This window comes from Athene cunicularia, assembly GCF_003259725.1.
Source record: "Athene cunicularia isolate RWA chromosome Z unlocalized genomic scaffold, athCun1 chrZ_part2, whole genome shotgun sequence".
In the NCBI taxonomy this organism is placed as follows: Eukaryota; Metazoa; Chordata; class Aves; order Strigiformes; family Strigidae; genus Athene; species Athene cunicularia.
In genome coordinates, this window is record NW_020799143.1 from 20,567,753 (window position 1) to 20,588,764 (window position 21,012).

General features: G+C 39.9%; 1 protein-coding gene across 3 annotated transcripts in view; it reads right to left on the reverse strand.

Moving 5' to 3' along the window:
• Nucleotides 1-21,012, reverse strand: part of FOCAD (focadhesin) — a 138,552-nt gene that overhangs the window by 37,209 nt on the left and 80,331 nt on the right. For all 3 annotated transcript variants that reach the window (XM_026866246.1, XM_026866245.1, XM_026866244.1), the window contains exons 20-26: nt 20,429-20,617; nt 20,057-20,178; nt 10,628-10,720; nt 8,379-8,467; nt 6,224-6,265; nt 863-971; nt 242-358 (exon numbers count right to left, since the gene is read on the reverse strand). In XM_026866246.1, the coding sequence (XP_026722047.1) occupies nt 242-358; nt 863-971; nt 6,224-6,265; nt 8,379-8,467; nt 10,628-10,720; nt 20,057-20,178; nt 20,429-20,617 (761 nt within the window). The remainder of the gene's footprint in view (nt 1-241; nt 359-862; nt 972-6,223; nt 6,266-8,378; nt 8,468-10,627; nt 10,721-20,056; nt 20,179-20,428; nt 20,618-21,012) is intronic.

The window sequence follows — 21,012 nt, forward strand, 5'->3', positions numbered from 1 at the left end:
AATTTCCTTCATTCATGTATGCTCACATGTGTTCACTGTTTTGGTAATCAAGACAAAAAGTCAAGGCAGACCCAAATACAAGCAGAAAATACAATGAAAGAAAAATAACAAAAGCAAGAAAATGTTTGATTCTCCTGTATTACCACTACTATGGGGCAAACAGAACCAGGATACTCCATGCTAAGAACTCCAGGTATGAAATACAGATATATTCTCTTGCCTGTAACACTACGACACATACCTGGTAAAACCAAGGGAAGACTTGACCTTTAGGGTGATAGCGGCTATTCACAATGCTGAAAAGGGTCTCTGTGACCATAGAAATCCAGTGTTTTGTAGGAAGAAAATCAGGTTCAGTCTGCAAAAAATCAAACCCAAATATTCATAGTTACTTTTTCTTAAATCATGTCCTACCTGAACAGAAGCTCAGCAGCTGATGTTGCAGCCACGATCCATCAGGAATGACATTCTTTTGTTATTCTTATGTACAGTAAGCAGCACAATTTACTTGCCAATGCTGACCCTCGAGACACTACTTTTGTTCAGAAACTATTCAGTGAAAGCAAAAATGATGACAAAAGAGGCTGGCTGGGTTTTAGTGTTCACTAGACCTTTATCTTAACTGTCAAAACCAACAAATGTGTTAGTCATTATGTTTCTTGCGAGAAGGTGCCTATGCACTCTAACTGCTTTTGTATAGACCACACAGCAGCTACCAGATGGCATTCACTGAGCAAGGTGAAATTGTTAACTTCAAAATGTGAATTACTTCACATCCACTTACCAGCTCCTCAAACACCTGGTCATATTGCTTCATTATATTACACTAAGAGTAAAGGTTCTCTTTCCCAGATTGACTCACCTCAGGCATCTCTTCAGTGTCTGAGGAAAGGCTGCTTTCATGTTTGGCTACTGCAACTGCAAGACCAGTCAAGGCAAAAATAGAGTTTCCTTTCACCACTGGGCTGTCTCTGGACAAAAAAAAAGACCAAGAGTTAAGAAGCATAATAGAGGTGTAGGTAACAAAACATGTATCTCAATGCAGGTAAGTTATGCTACAGGTGGTTCAGGAGAGAAAGTCTTTGTACCTAGCAGCTTCATTGGGCTGTCTTCTAGCTCAGCAAAAGTCTATCACATTTCATCTTCAGGAATTCAAGAAAGAATGGGGGAGAGAAGGGTTTCTGTCTTTTTTCTTCTTTGCCTTTTATATAAAGCTGAGCACACAAAAAGTTGTATGAAAACAGAAGCTTACTTCCACTATGAGGACTGCCACTCTGCAGAGCAAGTAGCACTCACAGAAATGCACCAGTTGGACTTAGCTGGTACCATCTCTAACAAGACCACAAAAAAGTTCTTCAAACAGAGAATGCTAGACAGGCAGGTGTCATTTCACTGCAACAGCACCTGTTCAGGAGATTTAGCAGAGCAGCCACCACTGAAAGTTCAGCTTTAACAAAAAAGTTTTGAATTAATCCTATATGCTATGAAAACATTATCATATTGGAAAATGACAGAGTACTAACTTCTAGTACAGTGCAAATCTTTACTTTTAAGGAACTCACAAAAAAAAGTGTGCTTCCTTCAGATAAAAGAGAGAATACAGTTGTGATCAGTTTCATGAAAAGATAATGCCAATATCCCAGTCATTTCCAGAAAAATGTATTGCAGTATAATCCTGATGGAACTCTCTTAGCTGTTTTACAATAGCAGCTGAAAAATACAACCATACTAGACAGCTTGCAGTCTTATACTAGACCAGTAGAGAATGTACTACACTTTTTGTAACAGTCTTCCATTTCTAAAAACTGTTTCTAGAAGAATACATCTACACTGCAAATTTAGGCATTTGTTCCAGATCCAACAATCTCATTTTCACAATAAAAGTGCTCTCTGGATTTCTCGCTTTTTAAAGTAAGACTCAGATCTTAGTGGAATGTTACTAACCTCTCCTGTCTGGAACAGAGAAATTACCTCCTTTCAGATATGAGATACCTACAAGTAATTACAAGTTAGTGCTTAACTAAGTTCTCTGAAATCTCCCTGTATCTCTTGCCGTAAATAGTTTCCTAATCTTATGTATAAAATCTCAGAGAGAAATTTCTAAATCTAAACATTCATGAAAGCTGGACGCTTTAATTTAATGAAGGTAAAAATAATCATCCTAAGAAGTTCCAGGAGGAAAAAGAGTAGTGTCTTAATCTATTGAAAGTATGCGGAAAAGACCCAGTATGGTCTTACAAGAAAGTCAGTAAACACGAGAAGTTCTAAAGATGTGATCTATACACAGGAAAATCTTCTGTTGTTACCTAAAGAAAATTCACCACTCTGTCCTAAATTAGGCAATGAATCTAGCTCAACAAGTTTTGCTATGGAACTCCCACAACTAAAAACATACATTCAAATCTGAGAGAGAATACGATACATTCAGAGTTTATAATGTTGATCCTCCTTTATCTATCTCGTTCTACCTTACCCAAACAAAGATATTTATTGAGTAGCTGAAATACCAAACAGATCTTCCAATTTCATCCCTCTTTAACCGACTCCTTTGAGATGGACTGACATGCAACAAAATGAAACAGCTGGGAAAATTTTAAATATCTGAACAATGATAAGTTAAAACAGAAAAACATCTAATGTTTATGAAAAGACTTAATTAAAACCTCCACAACTCTCAACTTGCAGAAGTATTTCACAGAATCACAGAATCCTCTAGGTTGGAAAAGACCTTGAAGCTCACCTAGTCCAACCATTAAACTAACACGGACTGTTCTCAACTACACCATATCCTAAGCACTATATCAACTCGACTATTAAAAACCTCCAGAGATTAACTCCACCACTGCCCTGGGCAGCCCATTCCAACGCCTAACAACCTGTTCTGTAAAGAAATACTTCCTGACATCTAGTCTAACCCTTCCCTGGTGCAACTTGAGGCCATTCCCTCTTGTCCTATCACTTGCAACTTGGTTCAAGAAACTCACCCCCATGTCTCTGCAACCTCCTTTCAGGTAGCTGTAGAGGGCGATGAGGTCTCCCCTCAGCCTCCTCTTCTCCAGACTAAACACCCCCAGTTCCCTCAGCCGCTCCCCGTACGACCTGTGCTCCAGACCCTGCACCAGCTTCGTTGCCCTTCTCTGGACACGCTCGAGTCATTCAATGTCCTTTTTGTAGTGAGGGGCCCAAAACTGAACACAGGAATCGAGGGGCGGCCTCACCAGTGCCAGTACAGGGGACAGATCCCTTCCCTGTCCCTGCTGGCCACGCTATTGCTGACACAGGCCAGGATGCCATTGGCCTTCTTGGCCCCCTGGGCACACTGCTGGCTCCTGTTCAGCCGCCTGTCAATCAACACCCCCAGGTCCCTCTCTGACTGGCAGCTCTCCAGCCACTCCTCCCCAAGCCTGTAGCGCTGCTGGGGGTTGTTGTGGCCCAAGGGCAGCCCCCGGCATTTGCCCTTATGGAAACTGCCCCAGTTGGCCTCAGCCCATGGCTCCAGCCTGTCCAGGTCTCTCTGCAGAGCCTCCCTACCCTCGAGCAGATCAACACTCCCACCCAACTTGGGGTCATCTGCAAACTGACTGAGGGTGCACTCGATCCCCTCGTCTAGATCATCAATAAAAATGTTAAACAGGAGTGGCCCCAACACCAAGCCCTGGGGTACACCACTAATGACTGGCCACCAAGAGGATTTAACTCCGTTCACCACATCTCTTTGGGCTCAGCTATCCAGACAGTTTTTTCCCCAGCAAATCATGTGCCCATCCAAGCCTTGAGCAGTCAGTTTTGCCAGGAGAATGCTGTGGAATACAGAGTCAAGCCTTACTAAAGTCAAGGTAAATTACATCCGCAGCCTTTCCCTCATCCAATAAGCAGGTCGCCCTATCAGAGAAGGAGATGAGGTTTGTCAAGCAGGACCTGCCTTTCATAAACCCATGCTGACTGGGCCTGAGCATCTGGGTGTCCCGCATGTGTTGTGTGATGGTACTCAGGATGAGCTGCTCCATCAGCTTCCTGGGCACCCAAGTTAAGCTGACAGGCCTGTAATTTCCTGGATCATCCTTCCGACCCTTCTTATAGAAGGGTGTCACACTGGCCAATTTCCAATCTGTCGGGACCTCCCTGGTCCCCCAGGACTGCTGGTAAATGATGGAAAGCAGCTTGGCGAGCACCCCAGCCAGCTCCTTCAGCACCCTCGGGTGTATCCCATCTGGGCCCATAGACTGGTGTGTGTCTGTGTGATGCAGCAGGTCACTGACTGTCTCCTCCTGGATTGCGGGGGTTCGTTCTCCCAGTCTCTGTCTTCTGGCTGAGGAGGCTGGATTCCCTCAGTACAACTAGTCTTGTTATTAAAGACTGAGGCAAAGAAGGCATTAAGCACCTCAGCCTTTTCCTCATCACTTGTTACCATGTTTCCTCCTGCATCTAGCAGGGGATGGAGGCTCTCCCTGGTCTTTCTTTTACTGTTGACATACTTATAGAAACATTTCTTGTTATCCTTGACTGCTGAAGCCAGATTAACTTCTAGTTGGGCTTTAGACCTCCTGATTTCCGCCCTGAGTAGCCTCACAGCATCTTTGTAATCACTGTGAGTGGCTAGCCCCTTCTTCCAAAAGCTGTAAACTGTCCTTTTCTCCCTGAGTTGCAGCCAAAGCTCCCTGTTCAGACAGGGTGCTCTTCTCTGCCACCAGCTTCTCTTACAGCACCTGGGGACAGCCTGCTCCTGTGCCATTAAGACTTCCTTTTAAATAGTGTCCAGCCTTCCTGGGCCCCTGTACCCTTCAGGATCATTTGCCAAGGGATCCTTTCAAGCAGATGCCTAAACACAACAAAGTCAGCCCTTTTGAAGTTTAGGATGGCAGTTCTGCTGCCCCTCTCCTGGCCTCTTTAAGAATAGAGAACTCTATTATTTCATGTTCGCTGTGCCCTAGTCGGCCTCCAACTGCCACATCATCCACCAGTCCTTCTCTGTTCACGAAGAGGAGATCCAGCACCTTATCTGGTTGGTTCACTCAACAGCTGTGTGAGGAAGTTATCTCCCACCCATTCCAGGAATCTCCAGGACTGGTCCCACTCTGCTGTGTTGTATTTCCAGCGGATGACTGGGAAGTTAAGTGTCCCACAAGAACAAGGGCAAGGATTGTGAGATTTCTCCTAAGTGCCTGTACAATATTTCACACACCTCTCTATCCTGGTTGGGTGGCCTGTAGTAGACTCCTCTTACAACATCTGCCCCATTGTCCTTCCCCCTGATTCTATCGCATAGAGAGTCCACCCTGTATTCACTGTATTTGTGCTCGAAGCAATCATAACAGTCCAGGACATACATCGCCACCCTACCACCTCTCCTTCCTTGTCTATCTCTCGTAAAGAGGTTTTAACCATCAACTGGTGCACTCCAGTCATGGGAGACATCCCACCATGTTTTTGTAACAGCCACTATATCATAATTTTCTTGTTTCATCATGGCTTCAAGCTCCTCCTGCTTTTGTTACCCATGCTGTGTACACTGCTATAGATGCACTAGTCTTTCACACATTTACAAGAATACCAGTGTTGAACAGGTCTGTGAGATTTCATTGTAATTCTTTCACTGATGACATCTGTATGATTTAAGATTTTCTACGTACTTGTTTTTACGAGAATTCACTATTTCTGATGCTTTTGCTTAACCTGGTGCAAGTGGCCAATTTCAGGTTAACCAAGGGCAAAGCATAACAGGAAGCTAGCTGCCAGTGGAGAGCATAAGCAAGAAGTCGAACAACTTTAGAAGCCTATGAAGGAAGGTTAAGATACTTATTGCTGTCTGAAAGCCACATGCTAATTCTAATAGCAAATGAGCAAGCCTGTCACAATGTGAAAACATGTAATTTCCTGTCTCTGGGGGAACCTGGGCAGACACCTTGACAAGAAAGTGAAACAGTTTTGAAGAGCCCATACTCCACTAAAGATCAACCAACTTCTAGATAAATGAAGCTACTTGAGGCAGTCTTCTAGTTAAAAGAAGACAGTGCATATAGCACTATCTAGGATTTACTCAAAACATTAGGCATCAATCCTTCTAATAGACAGAGTCAGTGGTAAAAATCTCAAAAGCACAAGGTGGACAAGAGTTCCTTTTCTGAACAGCATTCATGTGACATTATGAAACTGGCAGATAACCAACTGCAGAAAATATTATCTTACATCTTCCGCCACAAAAGAGTAAATTAGCAGTTCTTACTTGGAAGCGCCTTTGATGACATCCGTCAACATATCTCTGACCCTGCAACAGAAACGGGAAGAATTCATACCATGTTCATTATACTATAGCATGAACTCAAGTGATTTCCCCTTGTGCCTTACAGGTGTCCATTCTAGGTTAACAATTATCTCATCTGGCTATCAGAAGATTTAGCACAAATTAATCACAAGCATTAAAACTGTAAATTGCTTATGTACCACCCAACATTTCTGTACGCTCATGTGCATTGCCAATGTTCTTAGCTGACTTTATGACACTTCTGTAAAATGCATGTTCATGCAGTAGCCATAAAACTGTTCTTTGAGCTGCTACACATAAGACTCTAGATCACTGTGCTATGTCTTTGCATAATAAAATGACAATGTTTTACACTGGACAACCACAAGAATTTATCCTACACTTGCTATAGACCTGTAAACCACTACAGGCAGTTATGCTGTTAGGCAGTATCGTAACATGATTTCATTTAAATGAAAGCCATAGGAGTAGTTATAATTTCTTACACATTATTGTAGTTAATTTAGAGTAGGCTACTTGTCTGCACTTATTTAGATTTGCATTCATACAAAGACAGAAGCAGATACAGTGAGTCTTCTATATTGCCAGGTTTGGGTGAGGAAAGCAGTCCTCCAGACTATAAATACAATACCACCCTGGCCATGTCTGTCATCCTACAAAAAAGATACACCAATCACAGTTCCACAACACGCGAACAGAAGACTAAAAATGCATGCCTCATAAAATAATGCTGTATAAGACTGAGTTATATCTGGGCTTTAAAAGAAACCTACTCAGGCTTTCGTTCATAACCACACTGGTTCTGCACACAGTTTCAAACCTATATACAGTAGAAATACACCAACTTGGCAAATACTAATGCAAAATGGCACAGTACTTACACAATAAAGTATTAACACAAGTTTATATCAAGCTGTCAACAATCAGGTTAAACCCAGTGGGCAACACAAATAAATAATGGGTGCTGAAGTTGGAGTCCTGAAGCACCAAGCTATTAAGGAACAGGAAAAAACATGAAGGCTAATATCAGGCTCTCAGTTCACTTACTACTTTTTTTTTCTCTACTGTTAAATGGAATTCTGTTCATTTTTGATGTAGTTTCTATTAATGCTATTTAGGAAATACAGAGCAGAAATTGGTTCACAAAAAATCTACAAAAAGCAGCATTGTTATAGGCATTCTTCTCACCTGGGAAGTTTTATACTCTATCAAGAAAGCAATCAGGGAGAGTAACAGCAGAAAATTATGCCACTGCAACATAAAGAGTCTCTTCTACAATATCATACCATTATGGATCTTACTATGAAACTCCGTAACCTAGACTGAGTTGGACAACAGATGTAAATTTTGTATTCTGTTGAGTGGGACTTAGTAACAGCTTTTTGACTGAAATGGGCAAAGGGCATTTTGGTTTTGTTTGTACATACTTTGTTCCCAATGCACTTATGAACAAGCACAGAAATAGACATTTATACTGTCCATTAATATTTCATTCTTTCTCTCCATGAAGCCTCCTACTTCCCACTTAGTCCCCCTGACTATTCAAATACATGGCTAAATCCTGGCACACTCCTCAGCTGAAGCAGAAGTGGTTGAGGATATGTATCAGGGTATGCATCATGTGCTTGATTTTAAACAACATCCTCAGGGTCAACACTGCCAATTCACCATGCAAACTAAGGAGTGTCTCTGTTCACTACGACATACATCACCCCATGGCTTACACTTCTTTTACCAAGTCATTTTTAGTGAGACAACTCACTTACTCTCTACAAGTAAGTTTTGCTCTTTGCATAAACCGTCTGCTTTAACATGACAGAAAACAAATAAAAGTTTTCCATTCCTTCCAGTTGCTCACTCCAAAGTTTCAGGCTCTGTAAAGGGGAAGGTACCTGTGAATTTGTGCATATGGGAATCCTCACAAGTTGCCCAGCAGTCTCTTCCTGCTCCCCCACTCTTCACCTTGGTCACTGTATCTGATTGGTTGTTTGGGGTTTTTTTCATTAGTGCTCATACAGTCTTTAAACTTGCAAAACTAAAGGCCTTGAAGTCTTGCCCTCCTCTGCCATCTCATCCGCCATTACAAGTGATCAGGAGCAGACAGGAAGTTCCTTACCAGAGCCAGGCTGTAAACTGTTTGTACTGCACCTCTTCAGGATCCTCTTTTCCATGTTTTAACTGCATCTCCAGTTCTGCCTGCCTCCCCTGCAGAATTACAGAGTAAGTCAGAAGTGGATCTCACAAGGCCAATTATCGTAATATTCTTCAAAGAACACTGAGGTAATGGACATAGCCTTTCACCTGGGGGCTACTTATATGTGAACTTAACTGCTTTTCATATGGGATTCCACCATAATATACAATATATTAAGTAAAAGAATCCATAATTTTTTATTCTGAGCGCAGAAAACAAGCTGCAGATGGCAAAACCACCCACAGATACTGAGACATCTCTCCTAGTCTGTACAAAGGGGAAGGGGTACAACAAGCAAGAAATGACATTTAGAAGCCTGCTAGCTAAAATGGATTCTAACAGCAAAACATCACTTTCTTGATTCATTACCTAAACAGAATTCCTCATTCTTTCCCTTTTGAGAACATCAACCTCCCTGCAACCTGCTACAACAGTTCTTTCTGTACCTTAAAGGAAATGTTATGGATTCTGGCCTCTTAGAATTGTTATATTTTAAGCACTTTTGTTTTAATGTTCAGTCTCTTTAGTCAGTTATTAAGCCTTAACTGAAAAATACAGGCACATAAGCTGTGTTTTTCAGGTACCGAATACTTGTAGTTTGGATGTACATAAAAACCTGAGAATGTAAAAGAGTCCTGCAATCCAAGTGTCACTCAAAAGGTGACTCTCCACAGAGATTGAAGTACAATATACAACACACTGACTAAAGAGAAAACTGCACAAAACTATGCAAAAACCTATTGCCACTTCCCCAAACACATAAACACTGGTGTAAGTTCTGTATTAAATCAAGACCTATAGGATGATTATAATGAGGTTGACTTCAGTCTCAAAAATATGTTGAATGCACAAATTGGAAGAAGTGCTTAAGCATGTGAGTAGACATAATAAAAAACAAGAGGACTTGCAGGTGTCCAGAGAGAAAAAAAATCTTCTCAAAAGTGTTTTGGTGAACCAGACTCTGAACATCTGCCTCCATATTGCAAAAATTATAACTCTACTAGCTGTTTAGAAATACTAACTTATGTATGATTCAGACTGCTCATCTTACACTGTAGTCTTTTTTGGCCATTTCAGATTAAATGTACTACAGAAGCATAAGGACTAAGTAAAGAGACTAGGTCTCCAGTGAGGGACTTCCAGTGAGGGACTTCAGAAGCAACAAAAATAGGTTCTACTGCCCTGTAAAATAGCATGACATTCTATAGAGGCTTTCAGAAACAAGTCTGGTAAATACCAAGCTTCTTATGAAATCTTGCCTCATGTGGGAAGCAAAACAGGAAAGTAATTAAGTACAAGCAACAATGGCCCCCTCTGTAGTTACGACCTAAAACTACAACTCAAACTGCTGCTGCCTGCTTTGTAATGGGGCTGGCTCTTGGAATCTGGTATTTTATTGATGTCCGACATAAAACTTGTTTTGAAAATGTTAAGAGAAGCGTATTGTTGCACAGCAAAACAAAGAACAGTCAAAGATTCTAGAGTTTGCTCAGCAACCAGAGCTGCTCACGTTGAAAACGGCTGATGTGGCCTGGAAATTCAAATAAACCCTTCTAGTAGCACAAAAAGAACCTTCTAGAAGGCAGCTATTTGTTACAAGTTTTTTAGACCATTTTCTTCTTTAAAAAACAAATGGCACTATGTTGTTCTAGATATCAGGTCAGCTAACCTAATGAAAGAAAGGTTTTAAGATATTTCCTAATCATTATATAGGGTGGAAAAATCAAAAGACCAGTCTCTCACAGTGTGACAGCATTACATCCTGGTTAAGAGAAGTTCTATTTAATGAATCATTACTCAATAGCTTCCGTCTCCTTTGTGATACTATTATTAAAAAATTCCTACTCAAAACAATAGGTTAGAGCTCTAGCTAAAATTTCACATTCTGAAAATTCTAAGAATTCACATATTCTGTCACTTGACACAGGAACAAGACTGAAAGAACATGAAGCATAAGCAGAAGCTATAATTCTACAAAGTATCCCAGATTGTGCTGCCATTAACTGGAGACTCATCTTATTTTGATTTCATTTTTGTAATCTTATTATTAAATACCTCAAGCTTTATTTTTAAATCATTGTAACCTGCATGGATGCTCTTTTTGGTAAAAATAAAATCCATACCACTTGAATAAACATTAATGTGCACAATACTATGTACCTCAAAATTACCTGCAGGATTGCACTGTAGGTTCGACTCATAAATCCTAACCAGGACTGTGGCAGCAGTATGGAGCGGTGCCATTCAGAAGGTTGAATGTTAACCTGTGTAATACACCAGAAAAGGTAGAAATAGTTTTATTAAGTCTAACATATGCAGAATATATGTTCTCCAACCTCTGATTTGCAATCAACCATTTGCTCATGCCCATAGGGCAATACACATGGGTGCAGGAAACTAAAGTGATAATGTACATTGTTCTCCTTTCTGACTACCCACACCAAGCTACTTTCAACTTCGTTACCCAGGTCAGACAAAATTGGTTGCTTCAGGGAGTTGAATAAATAACTGGATCCCAGAGAGCACAGTGGAATTATACACGGCAGTAAGCACAACACTTGGTACCACTGGTAGACAAACAATACATACCTTAACAAAGATGTTAGTACAGTTTATGATTGTCACAGTTTTTGTAAATTTTATGTGCTTCTAAAATTTTTAAACAGACGCTTAAATACAAGTAGATGACTATCTAAATACAAGGGAGGTTATACACAATGACTTAGTATCCATGACTGGGGTATACATAACTATGTTCAAGTACATAGTTCAAACTTCCTTTAAGAAAAGGAACTGTTAAAGAGAGAAAGGAATCAAAGTTTCTTCCCAGGAAGCACCACTATAGAACTAACAGGAGAGAAACACCACCATCTCAGAGATAGTTTAAAGGAATATGCAACAGCTCTGCCAGTCTGCCTCCAAGTCCCATGTAGGTATGAGAGCCCCAACTTCACAACCAAAGAATAACTCAGTCAACTCTAATCTGATGTATGTGCATGGACTTTCCTCAGGAGCCCAAGGTTGTTCCCTTCAATAAGCACCATAGCAAACTGACTCAAAGACTTTTCCAGAAGATGCTGTCCTCACAATTTGCATGTTATGCAATTTATAAATCAAAATATATTTACTCACAAAAATTGTGTATAATAACTAATTAGAAGAGGCTCTATTTCTCTCTGTCCAGGACTGTCTTAATTGCAGCAACATTTTATTGAAGTATGATAGGAGTTCAGGTGTCCTCTCCTTTTAAACTGCTGTGGTTTTTGACCCACAAACAACATAAACTCCATAATTAAAACGATGAGTGTTTATTGTTATAGCTCATCATATTCCACAGTGGGCAACAGAATTGATTTTTCTTGCTACCATCCAGTTATTTCTACTGTCTGCCTCTACCAAAAATGTGAAAAAATGTCATTGCAGCCATTCGGACTCCATTGGAGTTAATCAACCTCAGCAGTTTCCAGGGCAATCAATTTTCAACAAGGGAAAGGTAAACATGTCAGGTTGCAATGAGATGGGATATATCCCGGTATCCACTGTTTAAGGCCTACACTTTCTATTTCTGAATTAAAAGAACACATGAGCTGTGATCAAAAATTGTGCAAAGCCCACCTTGAATAACTAATTTTGCCAGGTTTAATCCCAGAAGATCATTACATTTTTCCTATTTTATTACACAGACTAGTCACTGTTAACACATAAAACACTCCATGCCTCAAGGTATGCAAAACTCTCCTTTCTCCATCATGTGCTCCACTGGCCTCCTCTGTACAGAATGGTTAACTAAGATAAACTGAATTCCCCTTGTCCATTGATTATTGTCCTAAGTTTTCCTGCTTCAACCCCTCTACGTTATGCCCCTCATGATGTACATTAAGCAGTCAATATTCTTTACATGGATTTTACATCAAAAACTGAAGGACCGTGATAAAGCCTCATGCCCACTGTCAGTGGTGAACTTAAAACAGTTTTGTGTAAGTACTAACACATCTATACAAATAAAGACAATTTAAAAGTCAACCAATCAAAAGTGATGACCTAATCCACCCCACCTTTTTAACCAGAATTTTATTCACACATCCCTCTAATCTCTGCTCATCAATTCCTTCAATAAATTGATGAGCAGTCAAGGCTCCAGTCACAATTGTTTGCCTTGGATTCCCGAGGCATCTGCAGCAACTCCAGTCTTCCCCTTTGCCTCTACTCTGACACTATTTTAGATTTGTGCATTTAGATTTGTCTGGTCTTACTGTGATCTACAAAGTTCATCACATAATCCACACTTGTGCACCACATCAAAAGCAGATGTTCATGCAGGAAACACAAAGCTCTAGGTGTATTGTTGCATTTAAAGCAATCAGACAATGTGGTCTAATCAGGAATGTTTATTAGCACCTCAGGCATCTTATTTAAAGTTGCAGATGTGCTCAATGATCAGAAGAACAGCTTTTGTTAAATGAACTTTCTTCATGGCAGAAACCATTTTGCAGATATGTGGAATAAGAGGAAGACAAGAGGGAATAAAACATCTTCACATAACAAAGAACATTCAAATAAAATTCATCTATGACTGAAAATGATAAGACATGGTACTGAAGCTTATCACATAAACAGTGCTGATGACTGCTGGTTTCCGGTACAGAAACTGCAGTTTTTAATTCTTCTGTACCACTGGATACACAGTAGTAACAAAAACTACATTAAGCATCAGTTAACTAATATTAGCAAGTACAGACAAAGAGGACAATTAAGTTCATGTTCTTTTGAGTGCGCAATTTATGCGTAAGAAGATACTGGGCAGGTGGGAGATGCATGGAAAGGGGCTCAGAGGACTTCTGAACCAATGACGAGTGATTGTGAAACACTGCCACACTGGTCCTGGGATGTTCTTAGGAGGCAGCATAGCCAGACCAGGCTGCCAAGTAGTTTTCAGGGAAGAGCTGCAGCCTGACATCTGAGGCAGTAAGAAACAGCATGAGCTAGGAGCTAGTAATCTGAGCCTGTTCATCAATGCTTAAGAAGGACATGTATCCCTGAAAAGACACAGAAGCATAGACTGTGTTGGCCAAAACCCAAGATAGGGAAATGCAGACAAACCACAGGAGATACCACTCTTTACTTCAACACTTCTGAATACACATGGCACACGTTTTACATGCTTCTGCAAGACTGGAAGGTGATTTAAAATTAAATCAGGATCTCGTTTCCCCTCTCCAGTGCATTCCCAATAAAAATCAAACACCATGGCAAATTCTGGATGAGCTTTCTTTCATCACTGGTGCCTTTGTGCTATCACAGATGTCTCTGTGTACTGCTTACTCGTTTTGCACTGATACATAGCCAGCAGAGGGCACACAAAACAAATTTAGGGAACAGTGAAATTAAACATGTTTCTATCACTTCCCTGGGTATCTAATTGAGATAATACTGTTTAAAGAACCTAGAAACTATGATATCAGTATTTATGGCCCAACTTAAAATCTGCTGTAGAGAAGGGAGACTGCGATTCCCAGGAAGTTCTTTTACTAAGTACAATGGGTTTCCATCTTGATAGCCCTTCCAACTCACATGGTCCTTACATTCAGCTCATCTCTAACAAATGTGTGGCTGTGAAAACATGTTTGAGACAATAACCATATGTCAGTGAAATGTTTAAGCATGTTTTAAGTGTCCTCACATATGGGATGTATAAACTGCAGCTTCAGGGATTTCATAAATAAGGATAGCATTACATATTCACATCAGTATCAATGAAATAGTGAAGTAGCAACTCCTTTCATCTCAAATTTTCCTTAGAGGTTCTTTTTAACCTATTTGCATGCACAGACTTCAAAATCCTTCCCCCAGCATTCCTTTGTGAGAAAAAAAAAGTCTTTCTACAAGGCACATTAGACTGAGGAGTAAAAAGCAAAATTCAGTCGGCAAACTTACTTTCTGGATACTATTACATCACTGGAGGAGATACATTCAGTAAATTCAGTAGTGGAAACCAGCACAAAGCATTTCATAATCTGAACTACATCCACTGAAATACCTCAGCACAGAAAAAAATACACTCCAGGGAGTTCTGCTCCAGAAAATCCAATTATCATCTTAAGGTACTCCACATACAAGTTCTGAATAAGCTGTTGAATCTCTTAAGTACACCAAAATCAAATGAGGAAAGAAATTTACAGAATGAGCTTTCCACTTTAGTGCTCAAAGATGCATATCATCACAGCACATCTAATGAACACACTTAAAACAGAAGCAGGGAATGCTTCTTCCATGAGTACAGTGTGTCTAACATGATTAGTATTTGTAGAGCAATATTTAACACTGCATAACTCACCACTAGCAGCCAACTTTGCACCTGTGCCTTTAAGTATCAATAATTATTAGTGAAAAATGACTGTGTTATTTCCAACACACAGAAAGCACTTTAATCTTGAGAAACATGCAAGGGCAAGACTATCCTCCTTTATTTTAAAACCTGCACCAGTTTAGATTGTCAAAGCCAACATTTACCACACCTGTGTGCCAAAAGCAGGCTGCCTTTGTGCTTTCTGCATGTAGCATGAACTGTTCCTTTCACCTCCACTAAAGAAAGAAAAGCTGGGTAGCTAGCTGGAAGCCTAATAACTTTAATTCAAAACATACATTTACAGAACCACCAAAACATATGGTACATGACATGAACGTATGTGACTATTCATCCTCATTCATCTTCACAACAGAGCTATGCGAAGCTGGTAAGACATTATTACTATAAACTCCCAGGAATCATTACTCCAAAAACTGAAAGGGTGACAGATAATTATCTGATTCAGCCCAGGTGACTGTGATAAACCTCTGGGACTTCATGTGCAGTATGATCCAGGCAGCCATAGAGAAAACTAAGAAAACTCATAATCTGTGTGACTTCTGACCAATGTGACTACATCATCTCAAAGAGAGGTTAACAAGCTCTGTTTAATAGTCAAACCGCACTTCCTCATTTCTAGGGAAAAGATGACCTTCCTCTTTCAAGTCACCAGTGACCAGTAAAGGGCAACACAGCATTTCAAATGCATCGCTGTTTCTGTATGTTCTGTCTCCCATGAGATACCAGTACAAACAACATCAAAAACCCCTTCTGCATCTTAATCTGATCCTGCTGACAGGTATTACAGCTGCATCCAATCCCTCAGCTAGAACAGCATCTAGAATAAAATAGCACCTAGAGTAAGTATGACCCATTATGGTTTAACAGTTAATTACCTTTTTACTGTTGTTACTGTTAGATTTGAATGACAGCTAAACCCAGGTATTTGTAATTTGTATGTTTTATAGACTTTTAAACACACAAGAAGAAATTTTTTCCTCTGCATAAAAACCTCATGTAACTCATTTTTGTAGCAGAATCTCACGCCACACTTTTACATGTAAAGAATCTCACAAAATGAAACCGGTTGTCTCAAGACCCTCCCTGTATCCCAGTTCTCAAAAAACTAAGTGTAATAATGGCAACTAAGCATATGCAGAAACAGATATGCAACCTGGAGGTTCATATTCTACAGATGATAGATAAAAATGTTATTATCCCAGTATGGCAATTATACTGATGACAGCTAATCCCTAACTAAGGAAATGACAGCTAGTAGGGGGTTTTGAGAGATAAAATAAATGGATGCTTCCTATCTCCCAGTTAATTGTCATTTCTTGGTGTTTACATCCACCTCGTAGTTTTCAGTTTTATGCTGACTGCAATGCTTGAAAGACAACTTTGTCTTCTTTTTAAGGAAACACTTCCTACTTTACTGAAAAAGTCACTATGAGAGTTACCTCCCCAAACCCCTCCCCCCCAAATGAAAATAAAAAGGAGTCAAAGCAGTAGCAAACAAGTGTCATTCCAGTAATATAAAATCCCTTTAAAAAGTTTCTTAATGTGCTGTGTTGAACTCTGAAGCAATGACTTTGCAAAAACACGTTAATTGATATAGCCAGTGCAGGGAAAAATGAGCCTACATCCTACTAATGTAATTTTCTTAGACCAATACTGCTATGTGATAACTTTGTAGCTTAAACTCCCTGGTTTTATTGTTAAACTCTGCTCCCCAGAAGAACACCAAGGGCTAAACAAACACTAATGCATGAAACTCAGTCCAGTGAGCCCAGGGACTCACTTCAAGCCAAAGGCCCAAATAGCTTTTTCCTGACAACCCTAACTATAACTGTCTCTATGTACAAGAGAAAAAAAGGCAAGCAGTGTAAGCCTGTTGTGGTTTGAACTCAGCTGGTAGCCAATCACCATGTGGCCAGATGTTTACTTCCCCCCGCCCCTCCCCGGTGAAATAGGGGATGGACAAAAAAAAAAGAAATTCATAGGTTGAATAAAAAAAAATAGTAATAGTAAAAAAACAACAGTAACAATAGTAAGTCCAAAGGGGTAAAATGCAGCAGTGGCTTACCAACTGGTGACCAGTACACAGCCCGTCCCCAAAGCAGCAATCCCAACCCCACCAGAAATCCCGCTGTGCCAACTGGGAAACCCAAACTGAAATGGGGCGTGAACAAGCACTGTCCACCTGTATACTGAGCATGATGTCACACGATACAGAATGCTCCAGTGACCGATCCAGACCCGGCTCTCTAGCTGGGCTCCCTCTCAGCCCAAGGGAAGTTAACTCTGTCCCGGCTGAAACCAGGACAAAGCCAAGAACAGAAATACTGATATATTTTGATCAAAATTCTATAGTTATTGGGAACTTTCACTAAAAGGGTACAGTTAGGATTGTCTGAAGATGTTTTGTGTTTAGCTTTATATTTCAAACATACCTGGATTTCTTTTCAGTTTTACTACACCTTGAATCATTTGACTTTGTAAAACTCTGAGGTGCTTGATAAAATATTTCTGTCTCCACTCATTGTTATGTATTCACTAACTCCATGCAGTTGACCATATTCAATAAAAACCCATGCTCTGTCAAGCAAACCATTTTAGGTTGTAATTCTATGAAGGTAGCTTGTTAGCACAAGAAAAGTAAATTTTTATGTGCTGCTGGATGTTATAATCACATAACAGCTAGTACACAGAAATAATTTTTTTAGCAGAGATTGTATTTGGTGCTTCAGTAAGGCAACAGGTGAGTAGTTTACAACACAATAGTTTAGAACTAATCCTTATTCCACTGTAATTCAGCTTATATAACACTTTAATACATGGCTTTTATTATAACATAATATAATTTATTATATAACCTCTGGCAGAACCAGGTCCCATTGAATGAAGCAACTACACAGAAGGCAGAGCTTTTCTTTCTGGATGCTATGCAAACCTATGCTTCATTCAGAGCTACTCACTCTAAATCTGCTCTTCTGACATATTTTGCAGTACCCTTGTAGACCTCCTCTGTTGCTCTCCACTGGAGCATCCAAGTAGTTAGAAAACACGCATTAAGTGACTCGCACACTCCTGTGATTATGACAGGTATCATCTCCAGTTTCTGCTTTCATTCTTTAGCAGTACAGATGTCAAGATGAAAAATACTTATTAAATTTGCAAACATGATTAGATACCTTCAGATCTGTGTGTAAAGGTGAGTTTTTTATTTTTACTAGTTTGAGAGAACTTGCCATCTTAATTACTTCATAACCCTGTTGAAACTGCCTTCATTAACACAGCACCAGGGAGAGATTTCTATATCCCAGTCCAACTGTTGCAGACTGGCTTTTGTCCTTGTACCACTGGCCCTCACTTCTACTGGGATCCATGTGGTGTCTCTGGGGTCCCAAGACATGATTATTACTTTCTGTGACTTTTCAGTTGAGAAGGACCAAAATGGTAAGATGTTGTATGAAAGGTAAAAAATTTGTGTGTATGCTAGTACACAGAAATGTTTGAAATATGGTACAGAGCTGGAAAACTACACTAGGTAAAAGCATCCAGTTTCACATGGTACATAACCACATCACTTGACTGGAAATTTCAGGCAAACTATGCTGCAGGCAGATTTGCTAGAGAGGGAGCTAGTTTGCTCTGAAAAGACCAAGAGAGTGAATCAGTACTAATGCAGTGTGAACAAGCAGTAAGCTGGCCCTGAAAGCAAAGGCAGAAGGGAGTCATGTGGGAGCATCAGAGGATCACAACATAGCCATCACAATGTAGCCCCCATTATCTTCCACTGCAGACACATGTATTCTGTGTCAGGCTTTCAGTTTGGAAACAGAAAACTCTCCATACCCTGTGCATGCAACCTTCCCCCTCAAATCCCTACATAACAGAAAGTCTTTGGTATCAGTGATTTTGTTAGCATAATAAAAAGAAATTTTGCAGCACATAGGCTCGTAGGTCTCTTGGGTATCAGTCACAAACCAAAATCCAGACCCAGACACACTCCCACCTGCAACCCCTATCACATTCATTTTACCTCTTCCAACTACTGCAACAAGTACAATATAAAACACTTTCTTTTATTACACAGTTCTGGGTTGTTGTCAACACAGGATTCATCCTGTGCTCTGAAGAAAAGGCTCCTCTGTATGAAACAGCATACAACCAAATTATCTTTAACAGCACCAAACAACCTGTACATAGGTTTGAGAAAGGGAGAGTAATAGGACCATTTAAGCTTTTCTATCTTGGAAAAGTAGAACAGGAATTAGTATTGGTGTTGGGTGGAAAAAAAAAAAATCTTTAAAATGTCCACATATTCACACACTTTTTAATTTTGTGGACATAATAGCTAAGACTCAATCTAAATTTTATTAAAGTTTTATTTATCATCATCTATGTTCTCTTGCTCATATCTGACTGACATAATTCATACATTCTTATTTATGTCTTGTGAGCAGAAACTTCACCCTCAGATGCATGTAATTAACCTCTGCAGCAATACAAAATGGTTTTATTAACGGCACTATTTTATGAACTTTTCAAGAGATTAATACATTTCCACTTGCGTTAGCAACTGCTCACACTGGCATAAAATTGGGAAAAGAACATTTATTTCCATAGATACAGTTCAACTACTTATTTTGTTTTACTGCTCTCCAAAATTTTCAAAGATCAACTTTCATATCAACCATAAAAGTACCATAATTTTAAAGATTCTGAAAGATTTTGTTACAAGTACTTTATTTTCTGTAGTGATTAAGTGGAGGCTTATTTCATGTCCTTTTCCCAAAACCACACCAAAGGTAACTGGACGGTTTCACTGGCATAAGCCTAACAGGTCAGGGAGCTGAAACATTTAAGAGACAGAATAAAGTAGCAAGTCTAGCAAGGTGTACATATCATTTTTTCAGCATTCCATCATTGTTCAGACCTGCTACTCATCTACAACTGGTTACATACGACAGGTATAAGGCAGGTATAGTAGTCTACAAGGCATATAAAGGCAAAAGTCACCTTCTGTTCTACTGATTTTCAGAAGTACTTCAGCAGTTGACACTGAAAAAAGCATTTAGATGTTCAAATCGGGTTAGTTAACTCTCACAGCAACTTTAGTTAACTATGATGCATTCATACATGCCATTGCTAGCTGATACTAATTCATAATTAGCATAAACAAATGAAGTAGTAAGGGGGGGAAGGAAGCATAATGCTTCTGGAAAGGGAAGAAAAGCCAGCAGCTTACCTCATGAATAAGAGCCACCAACATTTGCTGGAAATTGCGTCCTCTGCTGGCCAGAAATCGATTAATAGGTTTGCCATCTTTGCCCAGATGGACAGGGAGGTCGTAACACAACAACATGCCAGCTTAAAGAGGGAGGAAAGGGGAAAAGAAAGATCAATACCCATGCTCATGCTAATAGTTCAGAAGTCTTGCATAAGTCAGTGGAGAACACAAAGCAAAGTAAACTTCATTAAGCCAACAATTTAAAAGCGTATGTAAACATATGCAAGCAGCATAAGTCACTGTTTTTTAATCTGATTCACTTTCAGATTCATAGAAATCTTTGGGTCAAAGCATGTATACTTGTCTAACTTCAGGAAAGCGACAGCTTACCTGCAAGACCTGGTGTCATGCCTGGTTGTTTGTTCCTCTCATACATTTTCAGCAAGAAGCTTGGAACACCTGCTATGGTCTTTCCCTGGTCTGAGCGCACAGTCCCTCCTCTCAAGGCAGAATGATACACACCACGGGGCATGTTGGTCATCTCCTGTTTAACAAGTGATGTTGCAAACTCTTCAAATCCTGGATGAAGTGCAAGAAAGTGAGGAGAGAGGACAGGGAATGTCAAATAAACCCTGGAAAACCCAAAATGACACCCATGTTTCAGGGGAGATAAACTAGTAATGACACATTCAGATGAAAGCTCAAGGTCAAAGATTGAGAACTCTTAGCAAGTCTCTGACACCATACTTGCTGACACCACACTTCAACTTCAAGAGGCTCTGTGGAAGTCACATCAGATACTAAGGCTGCAAAGAAAAAAAAGCCTTAACTATTCCATGAGCTGTTGATAGCATTCTTTGATTGTTACATCAATAACACTAGCACAAGCTGACAGAAGGACAATGAGAAATAAAACCAAAGTTTACCAACACAGTGGAAAATACTGTCTCTATAATCAGGTTGTTCTTAAAGAG